At 42.5% G+C, this 27,723-nt stretch overlaps 1 protein-coding gene across 3 annotated transcripts in view; it reads right to left on the reverse strand.

The window, feature by feature from the left end:
* Positions 1 to 645: 645 nt before the first annotated feature.
* Positions 646 to 27,723, reverse strand: part of SARM1 (sterile alpha and TIR motif containing 1) — a 48,665-nt gene continuing 21,587 nt past the window's right edge. For all 3 annotated transcript variants that reach the window (XM_073616603.1, XM_073616602.1, XM_073616601.1), the window contains exons 4-10: positions 25,796 to 26,008; positions 22,379 to 22,470; positions 14,778 to 15,013; positions 9,527 to 9,629; positions 4,719 to 4,908; positions 4,330 to 4,451; positions 646 to 2,593 (exon numbers count right to left, since the gene is read on the reverse strand). In XM_073616603.1, the coding sequence (XP_073472704.1) occupies positions 2,467 to 2,593; positions 4,330 to 4,451; positions 4,719 to 4,908; positions 9,527 to 9,629; positions 14,778 to 15,013; positions 22,379 to 22,470; positions 25,796 to 26,008 (1,083 nt within the window). In that variant the 3' untranslated portion in view covers positions 646 to 2,466. The remainder of the gene's footprint in view (positions 2,594 to 4,329; positions 4,452 to 4,718; positions 4,909 to 9,526; positions 9,630 to 14,777; positions 15,014 to 22,378; positions 22,471 to 25,795; positions 26,009 to 27,723) is intronic.

Raw genomic sequence — 27,723 nt, forward strand, 5'->3', positions numbered from 1 at the left:
GGGCAGCGCTGCCCCCAGGCTCCCTCCCCCTGCCATTTCACCCCGCTGCGCTGATTCCCCACCCTCTTTGCAAACCCAATCACCTGCAGCTTTTGGCTTCCCTCCTCTGCTCTCCCACCGACTTTGGGAGCTGCAGGGCAGCCATAGAGAGATTTGTTTGGCCAAACAGACCCCCCCACTGATCCAACCCCTCCCCCCTTTAGTGCCCCCCCACCTCAGTGAGTGCTGGACTCCCCCTTGCCTGAAGCTGCTGGTCGACTCCTCCCCCGGATGTAGCCGCTGCTAGTGCATTAGATAGCTGGATGGATGGAGAGCGGTTGTGTTTATCATGTGTTTACCAGCCTCCTTCCTTTCCTGAAAGAATACAGACAGCGATCACTGTACTGATCGCTTCTGTATCCATTAAACACTGAAGCCTATGGTTACTATTTGTCAGTTTGTAAATGAAATATTGTAAACACTGTTTACAATATTTCATTTTATGAATGAATAGGAGTCTCTATACAGACTCCTATCTCACTCATCCACAGTGCAGCTCAGGCTGCAGAGAAAAGAACTGTATTCAGTCCTTTTATGTCTAAAAAAAAAGAGACATTATAAATCTGTTTATACCCCTGATGTCTCTCTAAAGCCCCCCAAAATGTAAAAAAAAAATTAAACAAATAATATAAAATGTTAAAAATAAAATTGTACCTGTACAAAAAATAAATAAAGTTGTAAAAAAATAAAAAATAAAAGACATAGTAAGCTCCGTAAAGCTGTCCTCCTGCTCAGGCAATCTGTCCGCTATGCAGAGCGAACACAAACACAGCCCACTCTCCTCTATGGGGTAGTCAGATGGAAACAGACCACCTGTCTATTTCCATCCGACTGCCATCCAATCCACCAGACAGATGGGGAATAGATCCCCCATCTGTCGTTTTTGGCGGACAGGATCGGATTGGATTGTGGCGGGTGTCAATGGACAGGAAGGGGTGGGATAAATTTAGATAGAGGGTGCCTGATTTAGTCTTGCCTAGGGCAACACAAAACCAAAATACACATTTGGCCATAGGAGTCCCATAAGAGGTGTCTGTAAGGTGGTTCCAATTAGACTCACTGTCTGTTTGAGCTAGTCTATAACTCAACTCAGGTTTGCTGTTTGAAAGGCGGCGATATCTGGAAGTTTAATGCCTCTTCTTTCATTTGAGACACAAAATCTTGATCTTGTTACCCTTAAAGTCTTTCAGGACCACACACCTGATTTTGCCATCTTACTTTTTCAGTTGGCTTCCATGTCTATAAAGCACTTTCAGGTGCCTGCTCGCTAGCACAATTTACCTACCAATGTCCTGGTCTTTTTTTATGAAAAATTTTTGACCTAACAGCTTCTTAATCAATAACTAACCCAACTCCTCCCACCCCCATGCCTTCCTATTGGACAGTGATGCCGCACCTGGGTAGACAATAGGAATGCAAAGGTACGTGGAAGTTAAAAGGTTTTGGTGATCTCAACTGCCTTCTTCATAAACCCCGGCCACCTTACAAAGTAAGGTAATCCAACAGATTCCCAATTCAATACAGAAGCACTGCATGACTGCTATCTTCTGAGCTGCATGAGTATAATAATGCTGATTTACTGTGCAATGACCAGGCAGGGGACACGGGAAGCTGCAGAATTTGCATAAGAACGGTGTATTTCAACACTAAACTTTGCTATTTGCCTGCAGTTCCTCCATTATATGTTGGTCAAACAGGAAAATTACATTTGGTAGAGAAACATCACTGAACAATGTCTTTTGATTATATACATATCTTTTCTTTTTTATTATACTCATCAAGTCTACAAGATTTATAATGGGAATCTTCTTAAATATTTTGCTATATATTAGCTTAATATATAGACATAAAGACTGAAAGGCAAGCCATGTATTACTGAGAGCTGGAGATCCTATAATCTCCTTGATAGTGCTGTATATGTCACTTATTTTGTTCCAGACTTCAAATAACATCTTATGATTCTGTTATTGGTAGCACTACCAGGAAGGATCTGCACATCCTTAATTTAATAACTGCTTGGCAGTTGTCTGTGAAATACTACAAGGTGTATGGGTAAGATCCTGATAACAGCCAGTGCTGACTGTCTTTTGAAGTTCTGTCAGCAAGAGGAATCAAGCTTAATGAACAGATGCATTTGAAAAATAACCCTGCTTTTTGGCCACCGATGCTTGAGTAAAATGTTACCTTTAAGAGTATAATCTATGTAACCCTAGTGCACTATTGCTACAGATTGATCCCATTTATCATTACGGAAAGTTCTGTTGGTTCTCCTGAGAAATCTCAAGGTGTTGGAAGGAAAAGATCAAGCTGGAGGAGTTGAAAGATTGAAGAACAGTAGACATTACTCCAGAACACAGCATGGTTAGGCCAGGGACAGGAACATCTACAGGTATCACTTGTCTGGAGTTTGGCTTCCCATTGCATGTTCTACTTCTCACCTAGAGGTGGAGTACCATCTAGACTTTCAGAGCCAACAGAGGAATCCCGAGAGGAGCGACCTTGCAAGAAGCGAATAATCTTTTCAACGGTTGCATCCTGGTATTCATGAGACCATCTGGTAATACGATAATTGGACACATTGAGATGATTTTTGAGCACAGAATAATGTGAACAGAATAATGCCATGTCTGAACATGTAAAAGTTTCTAAAGTGCTTTCTACTAAAGCAAAATTTGCTTTACCCAAAATTGTTACTCATATGGCCTCATATATGGCATCTTAAAACGTTTGTTAACCCAAAAACAGATACTGTTCCTTTAAAGCATGTTATACAGCACAGTGCTTGTGTTGTGTCATTTGGCCCCCTGTATACCCTAAAAATCCTGGCTGATCCTGCCTGGCTATACTCATATGGCCTCATATATGGCATCTTAAAGCGTTTGTTAACCCAAAAACAGATACTGTTCCTTTAAAGCATGTTATACAGCACAGTGCTTGTGTTGTGTCATTTGGCCCCCTGTATACCCTAAAAATCCTGGCTGATCCTGCCTGGCTATACCCTCCCCTCTGCAAACAGACCACGATAATCATGGCTGTTGAGCCCTGACATCGTGGTCCGTTTGCGTGATTCCGTCATCTGCAGCCTGCTATCTGCAGCTCTCCTGTGTCTCCTCTGTCCTCCTCCCCACTCTCCTCCCTGCTTGTACAGGCACATGGACACATGTTATTAAGGTACAGAGAGGATAAGAAGATTTGATAGAAGTGGGTTAACAACCACATTAACTGACACCTGTCACTAGCTATTATTCCTTGTTTGTCATGCTGTTCAAGAGCCTGTTCACACATGTCTATTTTATGCAAGTCAAGTGGGTCCATTCTTACCTACACATGTGCATTATCTAGCATTTTACATAACAGCATTAGACTGTGGCAGTTATGTTAATGCTGTGACAATCTCTTGCAAAGAGTAGAAACCAGTGACAGCTATCAGACACACATGCAAGTCAAGTGGAACCATTCTCACCCACACATGTGCATTACCTAGCATTTTACATGTACACTAGGGGTTTGCATGATGGAAAGATTTGTTTTGTTAGGATGAAATTAAATTATTAAGTTATTTGATATGTTAGAATGATTCATTATCAGAATTTGTTACGTATATTCGAATTCGGTAATATATTAGTTATTTTCGAATTTCAGGAAGACAGCTATGTTTGTTCTTTTTTATTCTATTCAAATGTCAGAAGACGGCTATATTGATTCTATTTTTTCTATTCTAATTTATTCTGAACTGAATTAAAATTCTATTATTTTCTATTCTATTTTTTCTATTTTATTTTATATTTTATCCTATTTCATTCTTTTCTTGTATTTTCTATTCTATTCTGTTCTGTTGTTATATTCTATTCTGTTTTATTCTATTCTTTTATATTGTATTTTTTTCTATTCTATTTCTGTTTTATTCTATTCAGTTTTAATCAATTCTTTTTTTTCCATTTTATTCTATTCAGTTTTTTCTTTTCTATTTTATAAAGCAGCATACATAGGAATCGTCATCTTATTTCATTTTTATACTGTATTTATTGCAATATGTTTCCATTTAAAATTCATTTTTGAATTGAGATAATTTGTTATTTCATTGCGATATTTCATTTCATTGAAATCCGTTACTATTGTGATTCAGAAATTTGAACACATCCAAATCTCCAAATAACAGAAATTCCGTACAAATTTTGATCGCAAATGTCTAATGCACACAGAACAACTTGAATCAAGCCTGAATTGTCTGATGCTAACTACTGTATATAGATTCTGCTTTTGATACATGCTGTAAAAAGTAAAACTTACTTGATGCCATTAAATTTTAGCACTGCTCTCATGTCCTCAGGGAGACTTATTGGGTTTGGCCATTCAAAGTGATCGGTAACTGGCACGATGTTCTTGCCACAGTCTAATGCTGTGACAATCTCCTGCAAAGAGTAGAAACCAGTGACAGCTATCAGACAAACATGGAAATCAGTCACAAAAAGTGCTCGTATTGCTGCTGTGTTGCTGTTTAAGAGATTTTTCCATCATTTTTCTGTGTCACTGAGACAGAGAGTAAGGTGAACTCTATGGGAACACAGAGCAAAGGGCAACGAAAACCTTATGGAATTTACAAGCCTTCATTGAGAAAGGTTTGGCTGAATATCCACTTTGAGGATCATCAGAGATGTCACAGCTATTCAATCACTAACCTTATGCACCCAGTCTTTGCAGTCATTGTCCCCCATGCACTTGTCCAGAGATCCAGCTGAAAGAACCAAGACAAAGTTTCTTGCGCTGACCACACTCTGAATCAGTTTGTCCTCAAACTTCCCTGCCTCCAGCTTTTCCACGTCAATAAATGCACTGAAGCCATGTAGATATAAATGTACCTTCAGGAGGCTGAAAGAATACAGAGAGCTTATTTCATGAGTGGCTATAGCACACATTTAGCTGCAATTATCAGAATACAAGGAACCATTCACATCATTCCCTCACCCTCAAAAGATTATCTCATGTCACCGTCATAATTATCAAAGCAAATAATGTATATACAATAGAAATAAAATGATTTATTAAGAAGGACGAGTTTCCAGCTCCACATTCTAGAATTAGAGAATTACAGAATATACACAATTCCTGCTAATATCATTCCTGGTGATAACTGAATACAGAAACCCATGTGCTGCCAGACCACAGTTTTCACTACTAAGCCTCTGGCCCGGCAGGCCATTTCATGTGGCCCTCGCACCCAGGGCTTTTTCCAGCTGTTCCGCCATCCCCGGCTCTCGCCTTCCACTCCCCACTTACCACTGTCACTTGTAAACAGAGAAGCCTTCTGTGTTCAAGAGCAGCTTTCCCCACAGCGGCTCTCAGCTCTCACAGATCCCTACCCACGCGCCCATGGCGGATCACGGCGAGGACAGGTGCCGACAAATGATCTCTCTGTAAGTGAGAGAGAAAGGATCTAGCCACCAGGAGGTACTAGAGGGCCGAGCAGGGTAGGTGAGATGCAAGGAAGCTTTTGGGGGGAAAGGAGAGATGAGAGCTGTGGATGGAGATGTGTGCAGAGGTGGGGGAAAGTGGTGCAGAGGTCAAAGCCAAAGAGGAGGGGTGGAAGTGAGATGTGGACAGCCTATAAAAGACAGCTGAACCCTGCACTTTGTGCATAGCACACCCCTAAACCATGCACTCTGTATGCAGAGTACTCCTCAACCCTGCCGCATACTCCTTTTTTTTTTCTTCAAATATTTAATGTTCATCAGAAAAGGCACGTCCAAGTCAAACAAACAATATAACAAGACCAGTACAAAAAATAGCAGTATACCAATGTACACAGGGTGAATGTCAAATAACTATGTGAGGAATATTGAGTGCAAATGAACACCAGCAGGATTTCACATTGTACATGTCAAACCTGCATTCAACATTTCTGTCCCGTGACCTAAACAGAGAGGAGGATCCCTTATAAGTTGGTCACCATAAGATAGATCATAGGACTGCCTTACTGTTTTTTTTTTTTTTTTAAAGAGAAAGTCTAGTACAATGAAGAATGGTAGCAAGAGAAATAAAGAGAAAGAAAAGGCAAAGATGGGAAGAGGGGGAGAGAGGGGAGCGGGAAAAAAAAAAAAAAAAACGCATACTCCTTTAAAAGGGATCTTTACTGCATCTGAGCACCACAAACCAAAAACGCTATTTAATTAATTTTTAATATTCAAAGCAAACTCCCCCATCAATCTATGATTTGTTGAGAAAAACCTTTGAAAAACAACCTCCTAGCATTTCTGGACGTGGCCATCTTGGATGAGGCAAAATTATTCCTGTAGCATTTACTTCCTGGAATCCATTTGCTTTTAGCTTAAGCATGCATGCAGGAGAAGGTGATCAGCTGAGAAAACCCCTTCTCCCCTCCTGAAGACGGCTGGGATGTATGACATCATTTGCCTAGGCAAGAAACCAGGAAGTAACTGAAGAAATGTTAAAAAAAGTTTAAAACAAGTAAATATTATATACATTTCTATCTATTTACTAATGCTAGCAGCACGAGGTTGAAAAATAATACATGTTGATTGGGAGAGTGACGTTCCACTTTAATGCTGCACTCTGTACGTCACCTACTCCTGAACTCTGCACTCTGTACGTCACCTACTCCTGAACTCTACACTCTGTACGCCACCTACTCCTGAACTCTGCACTCTGTGCGTCACCTACTCCTGAACTCTGCACACTGTGTACTTCTGAACTCTGCACTCTGTACATCACCTACTCCTGAACTCTGCACTCAGTATGTCACCTACTCCTGAACTCTGCACTCTGCACGTCACCTACTCCTGAACTCTGCACTCTGTACGCCACCTACTCCTGAACTCTGCACTCTGTACATCACCTACTCCTGAACTCTGCACTCAGTATGTCACCTACTCCTGAACTCTGCACTCTGTACGTCACCTACTCCTGAACTCTGCACTCTGTACGCCACCTACTCCTGAACTCTGCACTCTGTGCGTCACCTACTCCTGAACTCTGCACACTGTGTACTTCTGAACTCTGCACTCTGTACATCACCTACTCCTGAACTCTGCACTCAGTATGTCACCTACTCCTGAACTCTGCACTCTGCACGTCACCTACTCCTGAACTCTGCATACTGTGTACCTCGGAACTCTGCACTCTGTACGCCACATACTCCTGAACTCTGCACACCGTGTACTTTTGAACTCTGCACTCTGTACGCCACGTACTCCTGAACTATTCATGCTGTGTACTCCTGAACTCTGCACTCTGTTTGCCATGTATTTCTGAACTCTGCACTCTGTACACCAAGTACTCCTGAACTCTACACACCGTGTACTCCTGAACTCTGCACTCTATACGCCACATACTCCTGAACTTGGTACTCTGTCTGTTGTGGATTCCTGAATTCTGCAGTCTATACTCTGTATGTAGCGTATTCCTGAACTCTGCAGTCTGTTTGTAATGCACTCCTGAACCCTACACTCTGTATGTAATGCACCCCCAAACCCTGCACTCTGTATATAGCGCACTCCTGAACCTGCACACTGTATGGCCCTTTGAGGGCAGCCATAATGCTGTTGCAGCCCATGGTAAAATTGAGTTTGACACCCCTGCTCTACACTGTCCATGATAATGGACAAGTGATTGTAAAGGTTTAAAAAATAACAAACATGTCATACTTACCTGCTCTGTGCACAGAGCAGGCCGATCCTCCTCTCCTGGGGTTTCCCACCAGTGGTCTTGGCTCCTCCTCTTCTCTAAGCGCCCCCATAGCAAGCCGCTTGCTTTGGGGGCACTCCAACAGGCAGGCTTTGTAAGTCTTTACAGACACACACAGTAAGGCTCAGCCCCGCCCCAATTCTCTGCCTACAGGCCAATGGCTACCGCTGCGGCCGAGCCTTCTGTAAGAAGAGGGGAGAGAAGAAGATAAGAAATACCCCTTGTATCGAACACGCGTAGGGGAAGGGGACAGGACGGAATGTTATGCAACCTGTTGGGAAAGATTAGCACGCCACTCCATACCGGCCGCTGTTGCCCGTTCGTTTCTGCTGTCTTAGTGTGGCGCCCTTAAGCGCCTTGTTACTGTGAGTACCCATTGCGAGATTTGTTTATGATTTTAGTAAATTTAGTACATACTGCACCATGAAGTCCTTTTTGTGTTGATATATTGAGGTGCAAAGAGGACTGCTGTGAGGAACAGAGGCACCAGTGCAAATCTATCCAGGACCCTGCATATAACATCAAACCCATAGAGGTTCTAAGCGCATTCGGACCAAGCTTAATTGCAAGGTCACACGCCCTAAGGTGAGGGGCTATCACCTGGGAGGGAGCACTTGTATGAGCACACAGCACTTTAGATTGTGTTCACAATAACACATGAATGGATTGTGGAAGATCTGTGGACTGTTAATTTGATCATTGCACAGCAACACAGCACTGAATTTCATAGAATCACATGGTGCAGCACCAAATCGCATGGATGCTTTTTTTGTATTTTTTAATTTTTTATTGTTTGAACATTGCACTAACACCATATTGCATAGATGCAGCACTGAAATGCATGGATGAAACACTAAATCTCATGGATGTTTGTTTTGAATTATCTATTAATGTTTGAAAATTGCACAAACTTTGTGGAATATTTGCAATACACAGGCTGATTGGAGCACTTTTACCTATTTATTCATTCATTGAAGTTTATTGCACATTAATGTATAGTATTAATAGATTTTGTATATTTTGTATGTTAAGCACAATATCACTTTATTAATATTTTAGTAGAAATTTCTTACATTTTTATTTTGATAAGCGCAGCGTGTGTACTACTTAGAGAAGAGCAGTGCTAGTGCATACGGCCACAACTCTGGGTTGAGAGAGGGCTCAGGTAAGTATTTGGGGGGGAAGCTGACGTTAAAAGATTTTTTACCTTAATGCAGAGAATTCATTAAAGCGGTTGTATAGTCAAAATTGTAACTTTTACCTACAGGTAAGCCTATAATAAGGCTTACCTGTAGGTAAAAAAAATATCTCCTAAACCTGTACGGTTTAGGAGATATTCCCCTTGCAATGAGCCGCTGACTGCAGCGGCGCATGCGCACAGGGGATTCTTGGCTGAAAGCCCGGCAGAAGCCGGACCTTGCCGAAAAGAAATCTCCAGCGTGCATGCGCGGGAGTGACATCGCGGCTCCAGCCACTCACAGCGCTGGAGCCGCGATACACTGAAGACACGCCGAGGCAACATGTCAGTAACCTCGGCGTGGACCAGGTAAGATACCGATGCCTCGTTCAAAGCTAAGTATTTCATAATGAGCTAGTATGCGGTGCATACTAGCTCATTATGCCTTTTACCTTACAGGTGTATAAAAAAAAAAAAAAAAAAAAAAGTGTCGGCGGGTTTACTACTGCTTTATGGTAAGAAACCTTTTACCTTTACAACCACTTTAATGCAAAAGCAGTATCACTCACAATAACAAAGAGATAGTTAATCCTGTAATTTTCAACACACCTGGCCAACTGTGATCCAGTGCTCCTTCTGTAACTGATAAAGACATCAGGGCCATCATAGCTTGATTTACCCACACTGCATGGAAGGGGTGAGTGCAGCATCTCTGTCATGGGCAAGAAGGACACAATATTTAAGAGCACTACATATCCAGCCACACACAGCACATTATACAGATTATACATAATCTATTTTATGGTTAAAAATAAAGTCTGGAAATGCATATAGGTTACAAAGCTTTCCTTTATTATTTATCTACAATGGGCCACCCTGTTACTTGAAATGTCTTTGTGCTGGGAACACCAACACCTAAGTCATTTGACAAGTTTGAGGGTATGAATATGCTCAAAAATGTTTATCAATATCTGTTTATTACATAAACATTGTGTAGTGCCTGCTTAGTAGTGCTGCATAGAAATGTCACTGCAGTATAAGGGCTGTTTTATCTCATCAATCATTCAGCAAAGATGCTGATTACACTGTCTGACATACAAACAACCCCTAGAAAGAGAATCCACAAATCTGTATATGAAGCACATTTTTATAATATGGTATAATAAGCATTGGCTATTATATATTCTGTGTTAATATAGTCATCATTAATTATATTTGACTTTGATATAAGCATTACTATAATCAAATGTAATAAATCTTTAGTAGTGTTTTCAAACACAAGCACACATTTTAAAAATCCAACACAAATACCACATTTTCGGAAGTCAGTAATTCTAAATCCAGCAATGCCACTAACATTGTCCTTTTGTGTATTACCTTTTGTGTATTAATATTACATTCCTATGTCTGTGAAGATTTTCATATATCCAGGTCATGGTATGCCTAGTATCGAAACATTTTTTAACACATGCCAGGAACATACCCCAGCATTTACAGCCATACGTAAAATGCTTGGACATGTTCCTGACAATCATTAGAACTGAAAAAGTGGCTTGGTTAAGCTGCAAATAGGTTGTAGAAGAATCGTGCAGCTTTGAGATTCGTAATCCTGGCATAATTTTGCGCAGATTCATCCAGTAGCGTTTTTTAAAACCATAATGCACTGCATGGGCTATGAACTATGGCAAGAGGGCTTAGAAGGGCCAATAAAGGGGCTTTTAGTTAAGCCAACTCCCTCACTTTGAAGAAAGTCGAAACTGGGAAACAGACTCACGATTACCCTGAAAGAACGAACCAAAATTTTCTGTCTGTCATACAAATCTTCTATTAGTAACCAGTACCAAGAATATGGTTACTATTCATCTATTGGTACTCCACCCCAACAGTACTCCATGTCATGTATACCTCCATCCCGAATCTCGGTTGGCACTGTGGACACAGGCCAGGTACACTACTGCCCTGCCCTAGACTCCTTTTGGTCTCAAGTCCATACCATTACTCAATGTTTCACAGATAGGCCTATTAGTAAATCGCCAGCATTTTATCTTTTGCATCGCAATTCCTTACCGACAAAGACATATCGCACATCAGTCCTTCGGCATTTCATAAATGCTGCTCGTTCCCGTATCCTGGTTTTAAAGTAGTCCCCTTCTTTGCCAACCATTCAACAATGGATTAGAGGAGTGAAAAACATTAGGATCATGGAAGATCTTACTACTTCGCTGAAAAACATGCAGCCTAAATTTACCTCTACCTAGTTCTACAGGCTGGATTTTAAATAACTGATATCTGAGTTACCTGGAGACTCCATAGTCACACAGTATACTCTAACAGCTACCCTGGTGTGATCTTCTATACATCACAAAGATTTTGGCTTGCCGTCGGCTGTGCTCCAATGCCCCAATCTCTTCTCCCCTTCCCCCTTTTTTTTCCTCTATGTTTTGACTCCCCTCTTTTCTTTTCTTTCTGATTGCTAGCTCTGTGTGTGATCAACCCGTTGCTGCTTTTGTTCTTATTACTGGGGGCTTTTTAATTCAATCTTATTTTATTCAATATAGAAACCAAGCAGATATTATCTTTAACATTACAAACAGTGATAAGATACACCAACAATAGGCATCGTGTGTGTCAGAACCAATGCATGTTTAGGTTACAAATAAAGGGATTGAAAGCATGTGCATAAGGCCCACCAGGAGACCTTTTGTGATAGCAATTCCTGTAAAAAAAACAAGTTAAAGTAACCTTCATCCTCATTTCAGTTAAGTGGATCACAGATGCCCCATACGTCATGCATTGGAAGAGATTATACAAAAATCTGTATGAAAAATAGGACGTAGGGGTCACACATCGAATCAGTAACAATAGATTAGTTGAAGCCATGGTACGTTGGCTTGATGGATTCCTAAGGGTGTATTTAAATATGGAGAAAAGAAAAAGGAGCAGGGGCAGACAAGAGGGGGCATTACTGGGGGCTTTTTAAATTTAATTTTATTGTATGGTTGATTTGAGATCAAGGGGCACTTTTAGCTGTTGCCCCATCCGTAGCAAGCTTTTTTGTTGTGGATATTTTTTATTTTATGTTGATTTTTTAAGTTTGGGGTGCTGAAAGCAGAGCATTCACTTTTTACTGACCATATGTTGTAGGAGCTGCCCTTTTGTTTGCAGCACTACATACCTTACATAGTTGGTAAGGTTGAATAAACTCCAATTACTCCAATTCAAAAAATACTTCCGTTCAGCCTGGAAGTGTGTGTGTGTAAGAACAATGTGCACCTAAAGCACCCCATGTTATATCACTCACATTCACTGCACCCCTTATCCCCATAATAGGCTAATGTCAGTTAGGGCCTATTATCCCTGATTAAAACTGTCATGGTGCTGGACAATTTTACACTGCTGTATCCTCTGCAGTATTTTAATTCTTGTTGTAAAACCCCAGCCCGTGTTCTTTGTTTATAGCAAATTTGGCCTAGTCTTGCTGCTGGCCAATTTTTTACTACTATACTTTCTTTCTGTTGTATCTTTAATTCTTGTAATACATCTGCCTGTGCTCTTTGCCTCTAGTAAATTTGGACCTAGGCTTGCTATTTAAAATTGACCTGTTGCCGGGCAATTTTATACAACTGTATCACCTGGGGTTTCTCAGTTGCTGCAGTAAGACCCCTGCTTGTACTCTTTTTCTCTAGTAAATTTCAGCCATGTCTTTCTTAATAGAAATGTCCTGCTACTGGTCAATTTTATATTGCTCTATTTTCTACAGCGGGGATATGCAATTAGCGGACCTCCAGCTGTTGCAAAACTACAAGTCCCATCACGCCTCTGCCTCTGGGTGTCATGCTTGTGGCTGTCAGTCTTGCTATGCCTCATGGGACTTGTAGTTCTGCAACAGCTGGAGGTCCGTTAATTGCATATCCCTGTTCTACAGTCTTTAAATTTTTAATGAGACCTTGATTAAAAAAGGTAAGTGTCAGCACAGTTTTGCATAGGCAAGAACAAGGACAGCTTCAGTGAATTACTGGCCAATTTCTATCTGCCGGTCAAAGCCGGTCTATTACCACTTGATGAAAAATCAGGTGTCACTTCTAAAGCTACCTTAAAATAAGCCTTTTTTTGTTAAATTGAAAGAATCTGTATTGGGTGCTGCTGCAAGGCAATGTAAGGCAAGCCAACTATAAAAGAAAAAAAAATCAATTCCACAGCCATATATGCTCCATTAGTGCACACTGTCATTGAGACTGTCCGTGAAAATGTTATTGTTCCACAACACCACATACAGCTTTAAGGCTTCCCGCCAAGCATTTTTTTGCCATTGGTACATGTCCCCTATGTTCCCAGCTTCCCGTGCCTTTTGTCTACAATACCTTTGGGTTTTTCCTCTGAGTTCGAGTTCTACAATTTTTTAACAAGATTTGCTGAACCCTTGGTAAATCAAATCCAGGAAACCTCAGCCCTTTACCAGCTGAAAGAAGTCAACATTACAGGCCATGTACAGTTAAATGTAACTAAACTTTCCTAATCCTACTTTGGTTACTGGCTGTGATAACTAATAAAAGAACTATGCTGGTGGAACCCTTCATAAGCAGGCTTCCAGCTTTTATTTTTTTTAGAGCTATATTTTGCTGTACCCTATGCTTTGCACTGAAAAATAATACATACTGATATTAGTAATATCAGTATGTATTATTATCAGTAACATCCCAACTCCAGTTACAGAAGCTGTGGCGACCAGTGCTGGAAGAGGGGCGCAGGGGGGCAGAGGAAGGAGAGGGGGAGGGAATGCAAAACTGACCAATGGTGGAAAAGGAGTGCAGAGATGACCAGTAAAGGTAGAGAGGTGTTGGTGGAAGAGGGGTGCAGAAGGTTAGAGGTAACCAGTGGTGGAATAGGGATGCAGAGGAGAGCAGTTGTGGAAGGGAGTGCAAAGGTGACCAAAGAGTTGAACAATGATCAAAGAGGACTTTAGAGATGACCAGTGAAAGAAGAGGATGCAGAGGTGACCAGTGGAGGGAGAGGGGTGCAGAGGTTACCAGTGGAGAAAGAGGGGTTCAGATATTAATAGTGGTGGAAAAAGAGTGTGGAGGTGACCAGTGGAGGTAAAGGAATGAAAGGGGTTTACAGGTTACCAGTGTTGGATGAGGGGTGCTGCGAGAGGGGCAAAGTTGACCTGTGGTGAAAGAGGGATTCAGAGGTGACCAGTGGAGAAAGGGGGGTGCAGAGGTTAACACTGGAAGGAGATGGGTTCAGGGGTTGCAGAGGTGACCAGTGATGGAGAAGTGCAAAGATGCTCAGTAGAGGGAGCGGGGTGTAGAGGATGCAGAGGTTACCAGTGGTGAAAGAGGGGTGCAGAGTTGACCAGTGGAGGAAGAGGGATGTTATGATGCTACCACATCTGACATTGTCCTGTCTGCTGCCAGCCTCGACTCAGCTAAGACATGTAGAAGAGGGGTGCACGGGTTGAACAGGTGATCAGAGGGGAAAGAAAGGTGCAGGGGGGCAGCCATAATTAGCAGTAGAAGAGAAGTGCAGAAGTGATTGGTGGAAGGAAGGTGATGCAGGGGATTCAGAGGCTTTCAGTGATGGAAGAGGGGTACAGGAGCTGCAGAGTTTGCCAGTTGTAAAAGATGGGTACAGCAGGTCAGGGGTGAGCAATAGCCGAGGATAGGTGCAGTGGTGAGCAGCAGTGCTGGAAGGGAGATGCAGCGGTGACCAGTGATGGGAGGGGGTGAAGACGTGACCAGTGGAGGAAGAGGAATGCCTCTTATTCAGTTGTTCATTCATGGATGTGAGCCATGAATGTGATATTTATATCATAAATGTCTATTACAGGTAAAACATGCAGATTTACCAACCAAGGTCTCACCTCTTGCTGCATTTAATATACGGGCTCGGTGGAAGCCGGTAGTAACGTTACAGTCCTTCTCCAGTTGCTGCTCAGTGACGTGATGCAGAAAGTTGCGGTCAATGCCACACGTGACCAGGTTGTACGTGTACTGCCTAAATCTTGGCTCTACACTGCCCAGCCAGTCAGCCAGATTACTGCGGTCACATGTGGAGTAGTTGGCAAAAGTCTTCAATTCCACCAGGTCTCGTAAAAACCTTATGTAAGGAAATAATGTGGTCTTTCAGAAATTAAATGGTAATTTCTACCAGTTCTGTAAACTGTATTGCATACAATGTGTAAAAAGTATATCCATAAACAGGAATTCTTGTACATAAACTACAAGTTAGCTTACAAAAGTTACTAATAAAATTCACAAACAAATACATAAAAGTCAGGCAATAGCTGCAGGGCAGTTCCTCTAGGAAAGAGAGCTGTCTAGCAGACTGAAACAGGATTAAGCTGGCCATTGATGGATCGAAATTCAGCCTGGTTCAGCAGGGACTGGCAAAATATTGATCCATGTATGGGGACAGTGCTTGAACAGAAGTCAAAGGATTAGTAACTCTGTTCAGTCTGTCCTGTGGTTTACACATATCTGGCACACTACAAGGTCACACTTATCTCTTGCTTTAGCATCGTTACCTGAAATCAGCATTACTACCTTATTACATTTAAGGATCGCTCACATAAGGCCATTGTGCAACATGCAGTAACGCACTGCACATGTGCTGTTGTGCTGTGGTTACATTCATTTAAAGGCACCCCAACTCACCACAACAACGCACCACAACACATAATGATATGTGTTTCCCTGTACTGCAAAAAAAATGTGCATTAATGTGTCTTGCAGCCCATTAAAATGATTGAACGGGCCCTTAGCAGGGAATTTATTCGGTAATCAGTACAGCTAAACCAGTACAGCTAAACCAAACTGCAGTAGAGTAATCTTTTTTTGTGTTAACAAGGTTTGCAGATCACAAGATTGGCTGAACAAAATGACAAATAATTTGGCAAACATGAGCCTTAGCCCTGAACCAGTGGCGGTGCTAGGGGGTGGCTTTTGGGGCTATAGCCCTGAATCTGGGGCCCATAGCCCCAAGTCTCTGCAGGGGTCCCCAAGGGGAGGGGGGCTCTCTGGGGACCCTGATGTAAGTGGGGGGCTCTACACATACACCCACATATTATATACATGTGTATGCCTGCCCAAGTGTATGACTTTCTTTACTACGCTGCTATGAGCTCTAGCCCCAGATCTTTTGTAGACCAAGCAACGCCCCTGCCCTGAACTCTTCAATTCTAAAATATCCCAAAAACACTCACAAAGAAAATGCGCACACAACGTCCAATCAAAAGTGATATTTTTAGTTATGTGATCACCTGCCTTCCAATGTATATTTTTATTAGTGTACTTGTCAGTGCTGTATTTAGGCCTAGGCCAACAGGGCCCAGGCCTAGGGGGGCACTTTGCGTGGGGGGGCGGCGAAACAGCCGCCCCCCCCCCAACTGCCTCCCGCCTCCTGGATCCCGCGGCCTTCTCCCGCACAAATGCAGGGTTTGCTGTGGTGCGACAGTGTGCTTGGCCGTGGGGGAAGCTACTCGCGTCCCCGTAAGTGGCCGGTGTCTGGCTGCATGTAATTTGGATGGGCGGGGGCGGAACCTAAAGTTCCACCCTCTACCCTCCTCCGTTCGGCTTTCTTGCATCGCTCGTCTCCCCAGCCAGGGGCGGGGTCTGTCTGATGACAGGACAAGAAGGAGGAGGAGGAGAGAGAGAGAAGCACGAGGGGAACCCCTACCCTCTAGCCAGGACAGCAGGTAAAGTAAAGTACATTACTATTACTCTTCTATTGAGCACATGCATGGGATCACTTTATTGCAGCTAATCTGTGCTCAATATGGAAATGAATTTACAGATCATGATGCTGCAATAAAGTGATCCTTTGCTACAAACTCTTTAAACAGTCCATCCACCTTCAGTGAAAGTTCATGTACTGCAAACTTTGCAGTACATGAACTTTCACTAAGATCCCTTTCACACTGGGGTGTTGGCGCCATCGCTGTTAAAACGCCGATATTTTTAGCAGCGATCTACCGTCATTTTTGCAGGGGTTTTTGGCCGCTAGCAGGGCGCTTTTAACTCCTTCTAGTGGCCGAAAAAAGGGTTAAAACGACCCGCAGCGCCACTTTGCCGGCGGATTTAACCCCTTTTCAGCCGCTAGCGAGGGTTAAAACTGCCCCGCTATCGGCTGAATAGCGCCACTAAAACGATGGTAAAGCAGCGCTTTCAGTGTTAAAGGGCTCTAAAGAGGTTAAGGCTGCACTGATTAGGCGGCACTCTTAAGCTGCACTGATTTGCTACAGTGATGGGCACTGATGAGGCTGCACTGATGGCCACTGATAACCTGCACTGATGAGGCTGCATTGATAGGCATTGATGAGGCTGCATTGACGGGTACTGTTGAAGCTGCGCTGATGGGCACTGGTGAGGCTGTGCTGATGTGTACTGGCGAGACTGCCCTGATGGGCACCGGTGAGGCTGCGCTGATGGGCACCAGTGAGACTGCATTGGTGGGCATCGGTGAGGCTGCATTGATGGGCACTGGTGAGGCTGCATTGATGGGCACCAGTGAGGCTGCATTGATGTGCACCGGTGAGGCTGCGCTGATGGGCACCAGTGAGAATGCATTGATGGGCACCGGTGAGGCTGCATTGATGGGCACTAGTGAGGCTGCATTGATGTGCACCGGTGAGGCTGCATTGATTGGCACTAGTGAGGCTGCATTGATGGGCACCGGTGAGGCTGCATTGATGGGTACTGATCAGGCTGCGTTGAAGGGCAGTGATGAGGCTACACTTGGTACCCACTTTTAATGTAGAGAGAGGAAGAGGTGGAGCTCTAAGATGAAAAGATGGAGCCTAAAAGGGAAGGTATGTGGTTTACGGATGACAGGGCGGGACTTAAACTCAAAGGGGTGTGGCCTCGACAAGAAGGGGTGGGTCATATTTAAATTAGGGGTGCATGGGTTTAGTCAGGCCTAGGGCAGCACAAAACCTAAATACACCACTGGTACTTGTACAGCTAGATCTCACTGCCACAATCACAGCCTCTGTTCCTGCCTACCTGGATGTTTTAGGAGTTCCTGACTACGTTTCTGTGTTCCAGGATCTTCTATTGCATTCTGCATGATATAAAATAGTTAGATCTAAGAGGAAGAATTATACTTAAAATGTACAGAGTCAATCAATTTCAGCTCTTGGTACTTGCTGGAAAATGAAACAACTTGTTTCTTGTATCTTTAAAATGGAACTAAAGGTACTATTACCTACTCTAGTTCCAATGGTTCACAGGGTCCCACACCATCACTGGCATCTTCTCCCCAGGTACTTCTGGGTTTCAGTCTTCAGCCAATTGGACAGGATGATGTAATTCCCACAGATGTGAGGCACTGCAGTCATCCCAGTACACTGGCAGTGTGCCAGAATATAGAGTGAGCTGCGCATACAAATGCCTGTACTACTCTTAAAAAATGTACTCACACATCTTCAGGGCTATAAATGGGCTTTGAATTTATCAGGAAAGGGCCACTAACCCACTCACTAATTACCATCCTATTTGTGGCCTTTAAATCATGTCCACTTCACTAGTATACAGATAACAATATAAGGGCCTGCTGTGTGTTGGTGAATTTCAGCATTTCTGCCTGCTATGCTCTAACTCTGCAATCAGCAAATTTGGCTGGTGATAAACTTTTATAATTCTACATCATTACTATGCTGGCTTAGTCACTATGCAAACATTTATTGAGCATGCAGAATGCAATAGAAGATCCTAGAACACACAAACGTAGTCAGGAACTCCTAAAACATCTTGTTAGATGCAACCACAGTGTTAGATTAATCAGCATTTATAATACTGCAACCAATCAGTGATAGTGATGAAAGACACAAATTTCACCAGATCATTGATCTAAATTACTTTAAAGCCTTATCAGTAAGCATTAGGTGCAAAACAAGTTAAAGTGATCTTGTAAGTATGTGTCTTAAAATGGAATGTAACTGCTGTGAGCTTGGTAGGCTTTTGCCAAAATGCGTATGTATAAATGTAACAGGGTGTTAAGATGGCCATACATAGATTGAAATTCTGCCACATGTGTGGCCACTGTGGTTGAACAGAAGTTGATCTACCGGTCAGCTTTTGTTCAACCACCTTGACTGTATTTTGACACTCGATCATGGCTGCAGGTTACAGACTGCAGCACTAATTAGTGTATTCTGAAGGCGGGGGAGCTGTTTAACCCACAGACTTCACAATATATATATACCAAACCATCAAAACTAAAAATCACAAAGCATGAAACAAAGGAAAGCTGGATAGCCACACTCAAATGTATTCACCTTTTATTGCGTGTAAAAACTGAGCATCAACAGCACAGCGCAGAATACAAACTAACAAGCACAGCTAATGCATTTCACACCTGGTTCGGTGCTTAATCATAGCTAAAGTGCTAGAAAAACATGCAGGTATATATATATATATATACACCTAAACATCCAAAAATAAGCATGTGTGATGTTGATTGATAATTGACAGAATCGAAAACACCTGTGAGCATCCAAGTCAAATACCCAAAAATAAGTCAAATAAGTTAACTAAAACATGACCACCACCATGAGTTCTATATTACAAATACACAAAAATACAAAAAACATCTACACCAACTAAAAAACTTTTATATGTATTTAAAAAAAAAAAATATATATATATATATATATATATATATATATATATATATATACATATACAGTGGGGACGGAAAGTATTCAGACCCCCTTAAATTTTTCACGCTTTGTTATATTGCAGCCATTTGCTAAAATCATTTAAGTTCATTTTTTTCCCTCATTAATGTACACACAGCACCCCATATTGACAGAAAAACACAGAATTGTTGACATTTTTGCAGATTTATTAAAAAAGAAAAACTGAAATATCACATGGTCCTAAGTATTCAGACCCTTGCTGTGACACTATATATTTAACTCAGGTGCTGTCCATTTCTTCTGATCATCCTTGAGATGGTTCTACACCTTCATTTGAGTCTAGCTGTGTTTGATTATACTGATTGGACTTGATTAGGAAAGCCACACACCTGTCTATATAAGACCTTACAGCTCACAGTACATGTCAGAGCAAATGAGAATCATGAGGTCAAAGGAACTGCCTGAAGAGCTCAGAGACAGAATTGTGGCAAGGCACAGATCTGGCCAAGGTTACAAAAAACATTTCTGCTGCACTTAAGGTTCCTAAGAGCAGAGTGGCCTCAATAATCCTTAAGTGGAAGACATTTGGGATGACCAGAACCCTTCCTAGAGCTGGCTGTCCGGCCAAACTGAGCTATCGGGGGAGAAGAGCCTTGGTGAGAGAGGTAAAGAAGAACCCAAAGATCACTGTGGCAGAGCTCCAGAGATGCAGTCGGGAGATGCACCTAAAAAACACCTGAAGGACTCCAAGATGGTGAGAGAAAAGATTCCCTGGTCTGATGAGACCAAGATATAACTTTTTGACCTTAATTCTAAGCGGTATGTGTGGAGAAAACCAGGCACTGCTTCTACTAAATACTGAGCAAAGGGTCTGAATACTTAGGACCATGTGATATTTCAGTTTTTCTTTTTTAATAAATCTGCAAAAATGTCAACAATTCTGTGTTTTTCTGTCAATATGGGGTTCTGTGTGTACATTAATGCGGAAAAAAATGAACTTAAATGATTTTAGCAAATGGCTGCAATATAACAAAGAGTGAAAACTTTAAGGGGTCTGAATGAATACTTCCGCCTCCACTGTATTATATAATGTATGTAAACATATGGACTGAAGAAATTAATTTTCTCCATACATATATATATATACAGTATCTCACAAAATTGAGTACACCCCTCACATTTTTGTAAATATTTTATTTTATCTTTTCATGTGACAACACTTAAGAAATGACACTTTGCTACAATGTAAAGTAGTGAGAGGACAGCTTGTATAACAGTGTAATTTTGCTGTCCTCCCAAAATAACTCAACAGTCACAGCCATTAATGTCGAAACCGCTGGCAACAATTGGGTCCAATTAGCCATTTTCCCTCCCCGGTCTCATGTGACTTGTTAGTGTTACAAGTTCTCAGGTGTGAATGGGAAGCAGGTGTGTTAAAATGGGTGTTATTACTCTCACACTCTCATACTGGTCACTGGAAGTTCAACATGGCACCTCATGGCAAAGAACTCTCTAAGAATCTGAAAAAAAGAATTGTTGTTCTACATAAAGATGGCCTAGGCTATAAGAAGATTGCCAAGACCCTGAAACTGAGCTGCAGCACGGTGGCCAAGACCATACAGCGGTTTAACAGGGCAGGTTCCACTCCACTCAGAACAGACCTTGCCATGGTTGACCAAAGAAGTTGAGTGCACACATTCAGAATCATATCCAAAGATTGTCTTTGGGAAATAGACGTATAAGTGCTTCTAGCATTGCTACAGAGGTTGAAGGGGTGGGGGGTCAGCCTGTCAGTGCTCAGACCATACGCCGCACACTGCATCAAATTGGTCTGCATGGCTGTCATCCCAGAAGGAAGCTTCTTCTTAAGAAGATGCACAAGAAAGCCCGCAAACAGTTTGCTAAAGACAAGCAGACTAAGGACATGGATTACTGGAACCATGTCCTGTGGTCTGATGAGGCCCAGATACATTTATTTGGTTCAGATGGTGTCAAGCGTTTTTGGCGGCAACCAGGTGAGGAGTACAAAGAGAGTACAAAGAAAAGTAAGTGTGTCTTGCCTACACTCAAGCATGGTGGTAGGTGTGTCATGGTCTGAGGCTGCATGAGTGCTGTCAGCACTGGGAAGCTACAGTTCATTGAGGGAACCATGAATGCCCACATGTATTGTGACATACTGAAGCCGAGCATGATCCCCTCCATTCGGAGACTGGGCCAGAGCACAGTATTCCAACATAACAACCCCAAGACCTCCAAGATGACCACTGCCTTGCTAAAGAAGCTGAGGGTAAAGGTGATGGACTGGCCAAGCATGTCTCCAGACCTAAACCCTATTGAGCATCTGTGGGGCATCCTCAAACGGAAGGTGGAGAAGCGCAAGGTCTCTAACATCCACCAGCTCCGTGATGTCGTCATGGAGGAGTGGAAGAGGACTCCAGTGGTAACCTATGAAGCTCTGGTGAACTCCATGCCCAAGAGAATTAAGGCAGTGCTGGAAAATAATGGTGGCCACACAAAATATTGACACTTTGGGCCCAATTTGGACATTTTCACTTAGGTTTGTACTCACTTTGGTTGCCAGCAGTTTAGACATTAATGGCTGTGTGTTCAGTTATTTTGAGGGGACAGCAAATTTACACTGTTATACAAGCTGTACACTCATTACTTTACATTGTAGCAAAGTGTCATTTATTCAGTGTTGTCACATGAAAAGATATAATAAAATATTTACAAAATGTGAGGGGTGTACTCACTTTTGTGAGATACTGTATATTTGTAATGTTTTATACTAGGCTTTCATGTCTCTTTGTATATTACGCACTGACCTCTTCCTGACGATATTGGAGGTCATACCCAAATCTTCCTTCAGGTCTGTCTCATTCAGCCTCAGCAGGAGGTCACCATCAATCTGATATTCCTGTCATAAACAGTACAGTGTTACATGGAGATACATAGGCAGACAACATGTACATACAGTCAGGTCCATAAATATTGGGACATCAACACAATTCTAATCTTTTTGGCTCTATACACCTCCACAATGGATTTGAAATAAAACAAACAAGATGTTCTTTAACTGCAGACATTCAGCTTTAATTTGAGGGTATTTACATCCAAATCAGGTGAACAGTCTAGGAATTACAACAGTTTTTATATGTGCCTCCCACTTTTTAAGGGACCAAAAGTAATGGAACAATTGGCTGCTCAGCTGTTCCATGGCCAGGCATGTGTTATTCCCTCATTATCCCATTTACAAGGAGCAGATAAAAGGTCCAGAGTTCATGTCAGGGGCATGTCAGCAGTCGTCGGGTGAATCTGCGTGCACGTAGGCCCACAAGGAGTGTTTCCCAGCGAATTCAGCCAAAATCCCCACCAGGGGGCGCCGGCGCGCTCCCGCGGATGCCCGTACGCGCGTTCGCGGGTGCGCGCGCGCGCCCGTTCGCGCTAGTGCCGTTTGGCGCCAAGGGGCTTTTAAAAGGGTGACAGGTGCTCATGTTAGCTGCTGTTCGTCTGCAGCTCTGCACCTGAAGGTTCCTGTATCTGCCTGCTTGTTATTTGCTATTGACCCGGCTACGCTTGACCACTCTCCAGTCTCCCATCCGACCCGGCTTGTCTGACCCTGTTTACTCTGCTACCCGTTGCCGAACTCCTGCCTGTCTGACTACCCTTGGATCATCCCTCCTGCTTATACCCTGCCTGATCTCCTGCCAAATACGGACTGTCTGACCTTGCTTGCCTGTGTCCTGTAACGCTGCTTCCAGCCTGCCTGTTTGCATCCAGCTGCTGTCTTCGCATCCGGCTGCCAGCCTACCTACCAGCCTGCACCAGTTACCTGCATCCACAGCTCAGCCATCCCTGCGGGACATCCTCCCAATTCCGGTGTCTGCTTCTGCTGGAACCTGCATCAGGCCCTCCTACCCACTGTGCTCAGGAGACCACTGTTCCCACTTCCAGCGGCTCCTGAACCAGCGCTTAAGAGAGGTCTCCTTCTACCAGTCAGGCTCTCTACCAGGTACCTCACAGTTCATTTCGAGTGTGCTATTTGCATTTGGAATCTGTTGCTGTCAACTCTCAATATGAGATCCAAAGAGCTGTCAAGATCAGTGAAGCAAGCCATCATTAGGCTGAAAAAACAAAACAAACCCATCAGAGAGATAGCAAAAACATTAGGTGTGGCCAAATCAACTGTTTGGAACATCCTTAAAAAGAAAGAAAACAACTGTGGTGGATGACCGAAGAATTCTTTCCCTGGTGAAGAAAACACCCTTCACAACAGTTGGCCAGATCAAGAACACTCTCCAGGAGGTGTTTGTGTGTCAAAGTCAACAATCAAGAGAAGACTTCATCAGAGTGAATACAGAGGGTTCACCACAAGATGTAAACCATTGGTGAGCCTCAAAAACAGGAAAGCCAGATTAGAGTTTGCCAAACAACATCTAAACAAGTCTTCACAGTTCTGGAACAACATTCTATGGACAGATGAGACCAAGATCAACTTGTACCAACTTGTACCAGAGTGATGGGAAGAGAAGAGTATGGAGAAAGGAACTGCTCATGATCCAAAGCATACCACCTCATCAGTGAAGCATGGTGGTGATAGTGTCATGGCATGGACATGTATGGCTGCCAATGGAACTGGTTCTCTTGTATTTATTGATGATGTGACTGCTGACAAAAGCAGCAGGATGAACTCTGAAGTGTTTCGGGCAATATTATCTGCTCATATTCAGCAAAATGCTTCAGAACTCATTGGACGGCGCTTCACAGTGCAGATAGACAATGACCTGAAGCATACTGCGAAAGCAACCAAAGAGTTTTTTAAGGGAAAGAAGTGGAATGTTATGCAATGGCCAAGTCAATCACCTGACCTGAATCCGATTGAGCATATGCATTTCACTTGCTGAAGACAAAACTGAAGGGAAAATGCCCCAAGAACAAGCAGGAACTCAAGACAGTTAAAGTAGAGGCCTAGCAGAGCATCACCAGGGATGAAACCCAGCATCTGGTGATATCTTTGCATTCCAGACTTCAGGCTGTAATTGACTGCAAAGGATTTGCAACCAAGTATTAAAAAGTGAAAGTTTGATGGATGATTGTTAATCTGTCCCATTACTTTTGGTCCCTTAAAAAGTGGGAGGCACATATACAAACTGTTGTAATTCCTACACCGTTCACCTGATTTGGATGTACATACCCTCAAATTAAAATTGAAAGTCTGCAGTTAAAGCACATCTTGTTAGTTTAATTTCAAATCCATTTTGGTGGTGTATAGAGTCAAAATGATTAGAATTGTGTTGATGTCCCAATATTTATGGACCTGACTGTATACTGTGTGCTGCCTCCAACAGCACATGGTCAATGCAGTTGCATTTGTGTATATGCTTTTCTCTAGCTAAAGTGATTGCAAACATATTCTTCTTTTAAATAACAAACGTGTCATACTAACCTGCTCTGTGTGTTGGTTTTGCACAGAGCAGCCTGATCCTCCTCTTTTGGGGTCCCCTGTCGGCGCTCCTGCCTTCTCCTATTTGCCCCCATAACAAACCAATTGCTATGGGGGCATTTGCACGGGCTTGGTCCTGAGTCGCACTGTGTGTGTCCATTGACACACACAGCGTGGCTTAGTCCCACCCCCCCACTCTCTGCTCATTGGCTGTGACTGACATCAGCAGGAGCCAATGGCTCCCACTGCTGCTTCCATGTCTCCGGTGAAGAGAGAGAAAGAGAGTGGAGAGAGCCACTGCTCTCAGGCACGGCCCTGGATTGAGATCGGGCTCAAGTTAGTATAAAGTGGTGGTGGTGGTGGGTTGCAAACAGAAGGAAGGTTTTTTACCTTGATGCAGAGAATGCATAATACACTTTACCTTTGCAACCACTTTAATGGTATTGGTTATGCTGCCAGTCCAAAGCCACTGTTTTAACTGCATGTATTTTTCTGTATCCCCTCCCCCTTGGTATGATATAAGTCCATCTTCCTCATTATAGAGCTTTTCTATCCTCCCTGCAGGGCACACATTGAGACTAGGAGAAACAAATATTAATTTTGACCGCCTTAAACACTTTATTATCACTTCTACTGCATGCATCTTATTGTGTGCCTCAAACGTTCTGCATGCAATAAAAATATTCATGGATCCCAAATGAGTTCAGCCATCTGATGAAGATTGGTATATAGGTCTCAGGAAGGGATTGGTTATTATTACAACAACTGGAGTCAGAATATACTGTATGGCATTACTTACCATAAATACTTTCAAGAATTTGTCAAAGCCAATCTGCTGCAGCCAGTTTTGAACTTCTAGAGGTTTCCAGTTAGGTACTGAGCTTGCAATGCGGGACGGGACCTCTTCTCCCATCATCCGAAGGGCTTTTTTAGCCAGGGAAGAAACTGTACAGTCTGCTGAGTAACAAACAATTCGCCGTAGGCTTTGTGTAGCTCCAATTTCATTGAATATCTGGAATAGTAAACAAGACTACATTTCCAACATGAAACCAATGAGGCTTAAGCCTAGTACAGACTATTCCCTTTTTTGCATTCAACCCAGTGGGTTGAACAAAAAAAAAAAAAAACAGAAGAGCTTTGGAGGAGCCGCTGTACTAACTATGCAATGTTAGTACAGCATTCTCCCCTGCTGAGCTATTGTGTTCTGACAGGGGGACGCCAGAATATACCGGTCGGCCATTGGCTGAGAGTGCTGATCAGATGCAGATCGGCAGACGTTTTTCTGTCAAGCCCCTTAAACAGAAGCTGGCCGAATGGCTGGCTTCTGTCGGATTGGCTGCCATACACACGGTGCCAAATGTCGTCCGGTTTCTATTGAACCGCCCGATATTCTGCCTGTGTGTACGGCCCTTAAGGTTTTTCTAGATAAATCACTTACAGGGCCAGCTTTTGGGTATAATATTCACCTTCCTGCAAAGTTTCTATTATGAAATGCCAGTGTATAATATAAATACATACATATGTATACATACATATAGTATTTATCTGTTTTACTTTAAAGTGTATGTATGCCAAGACTTTTTTTGTAGTTTTGGATGGAACAGGAAAGATTGTAACACCTGTCAAGTTTTTATTACTACAATAGCACCTTTTTGACTGTAATCACAGTAATTATTTCATATTACAGCAGTACATTTTTTTACATATGGGGGCGTAATTGCATTCATTCCAACTAGGGAGATTTACCTTCTCATCTTTTGTCCTGGTGACCACTGTAACTGAGACAGAAAGTGACAGGAAATCCAACATTTTTGAGTTGTCATCAGAGCAGGAGTTGAGGAGGATGCTTGGTGACAACTGTCTAAAAGAGGACTTTGCCTCACTTTGCCTCACTTTGTAGAGATTTCCACTCCCTATTTATGTTGTATCTCTGGGACAAGGAGTAATGACAGTAAAAAAATAAATGGGATGCTCACACTATCCAAACTCCAAAAATGTTTTGGCTATACATAGGGTTGTCTTAAAGGATAAGTACAATTTAGAGCCTAGGACATTTGGGACATTTATGGGATTTTTTTTTTTTGTTTGTTTGTTTGTTTGTTTTTTTACTGTTCTTTAAGAGCAAAAAACCCTGTGCTGTTCCATACTAGTAATGATTTCTTAAATTCAAAACATTGCTCATTCCATTTGACTTATGAGGCCAAACCCTTTGGAGCTATGATAATTCCAAGATACACCTTACACAAGCAATGTTACCTGTTCTTCCAACCTAAAATTCCAGGCAAAACATCAAAAATGTTTTGCGCTATGATCATTTTCTCATAGATTACAAAACATTCACAGATAATTTGGACATTTGTAATGCTAAGCTCTTGAGAAACCTGACATACACTTCAAAGGAAAAACAATTACCTTTTAACATTGTCACCTCCTAGCCCATTTGTGTCTGACAGCATCTCTGCCTACTAGTAAGCAGACCAAAACACATGGACAAATTTGACAAAAATCTCTTAATGCTTGCTGGTGACTTTCAGAACACAGGCTTATTATAAAATAAGTCAGCAATCAGGGAATATGGCAGTTGCTGAACTTGTAGGACCTCCATCATTTCATAGTATTACTAAACTGGCTGAGTCACTATGTAAGCATTTTGTTTGCCTCAGTAAACAGATTTGTCTACAGTTCTGGGTGATACGGGATTGCAACCAGTCAATGAATTAGAAGGCG

Source organism: Aquarana catesbeiana, linkage group LG02, assembly GCF_042186555.1.
Source record: "Aquarana catesbeiana isolate 2022-GZ linkage group LG02, ASM4218655v1, whole genome shotgun sequence".
NCBI classification, from domain to species: Eukaryota; Metazoa; Chordata; class Amphibia; order Anura; family Ranidae; genus Aquarana; species Aquarana catesbeiana.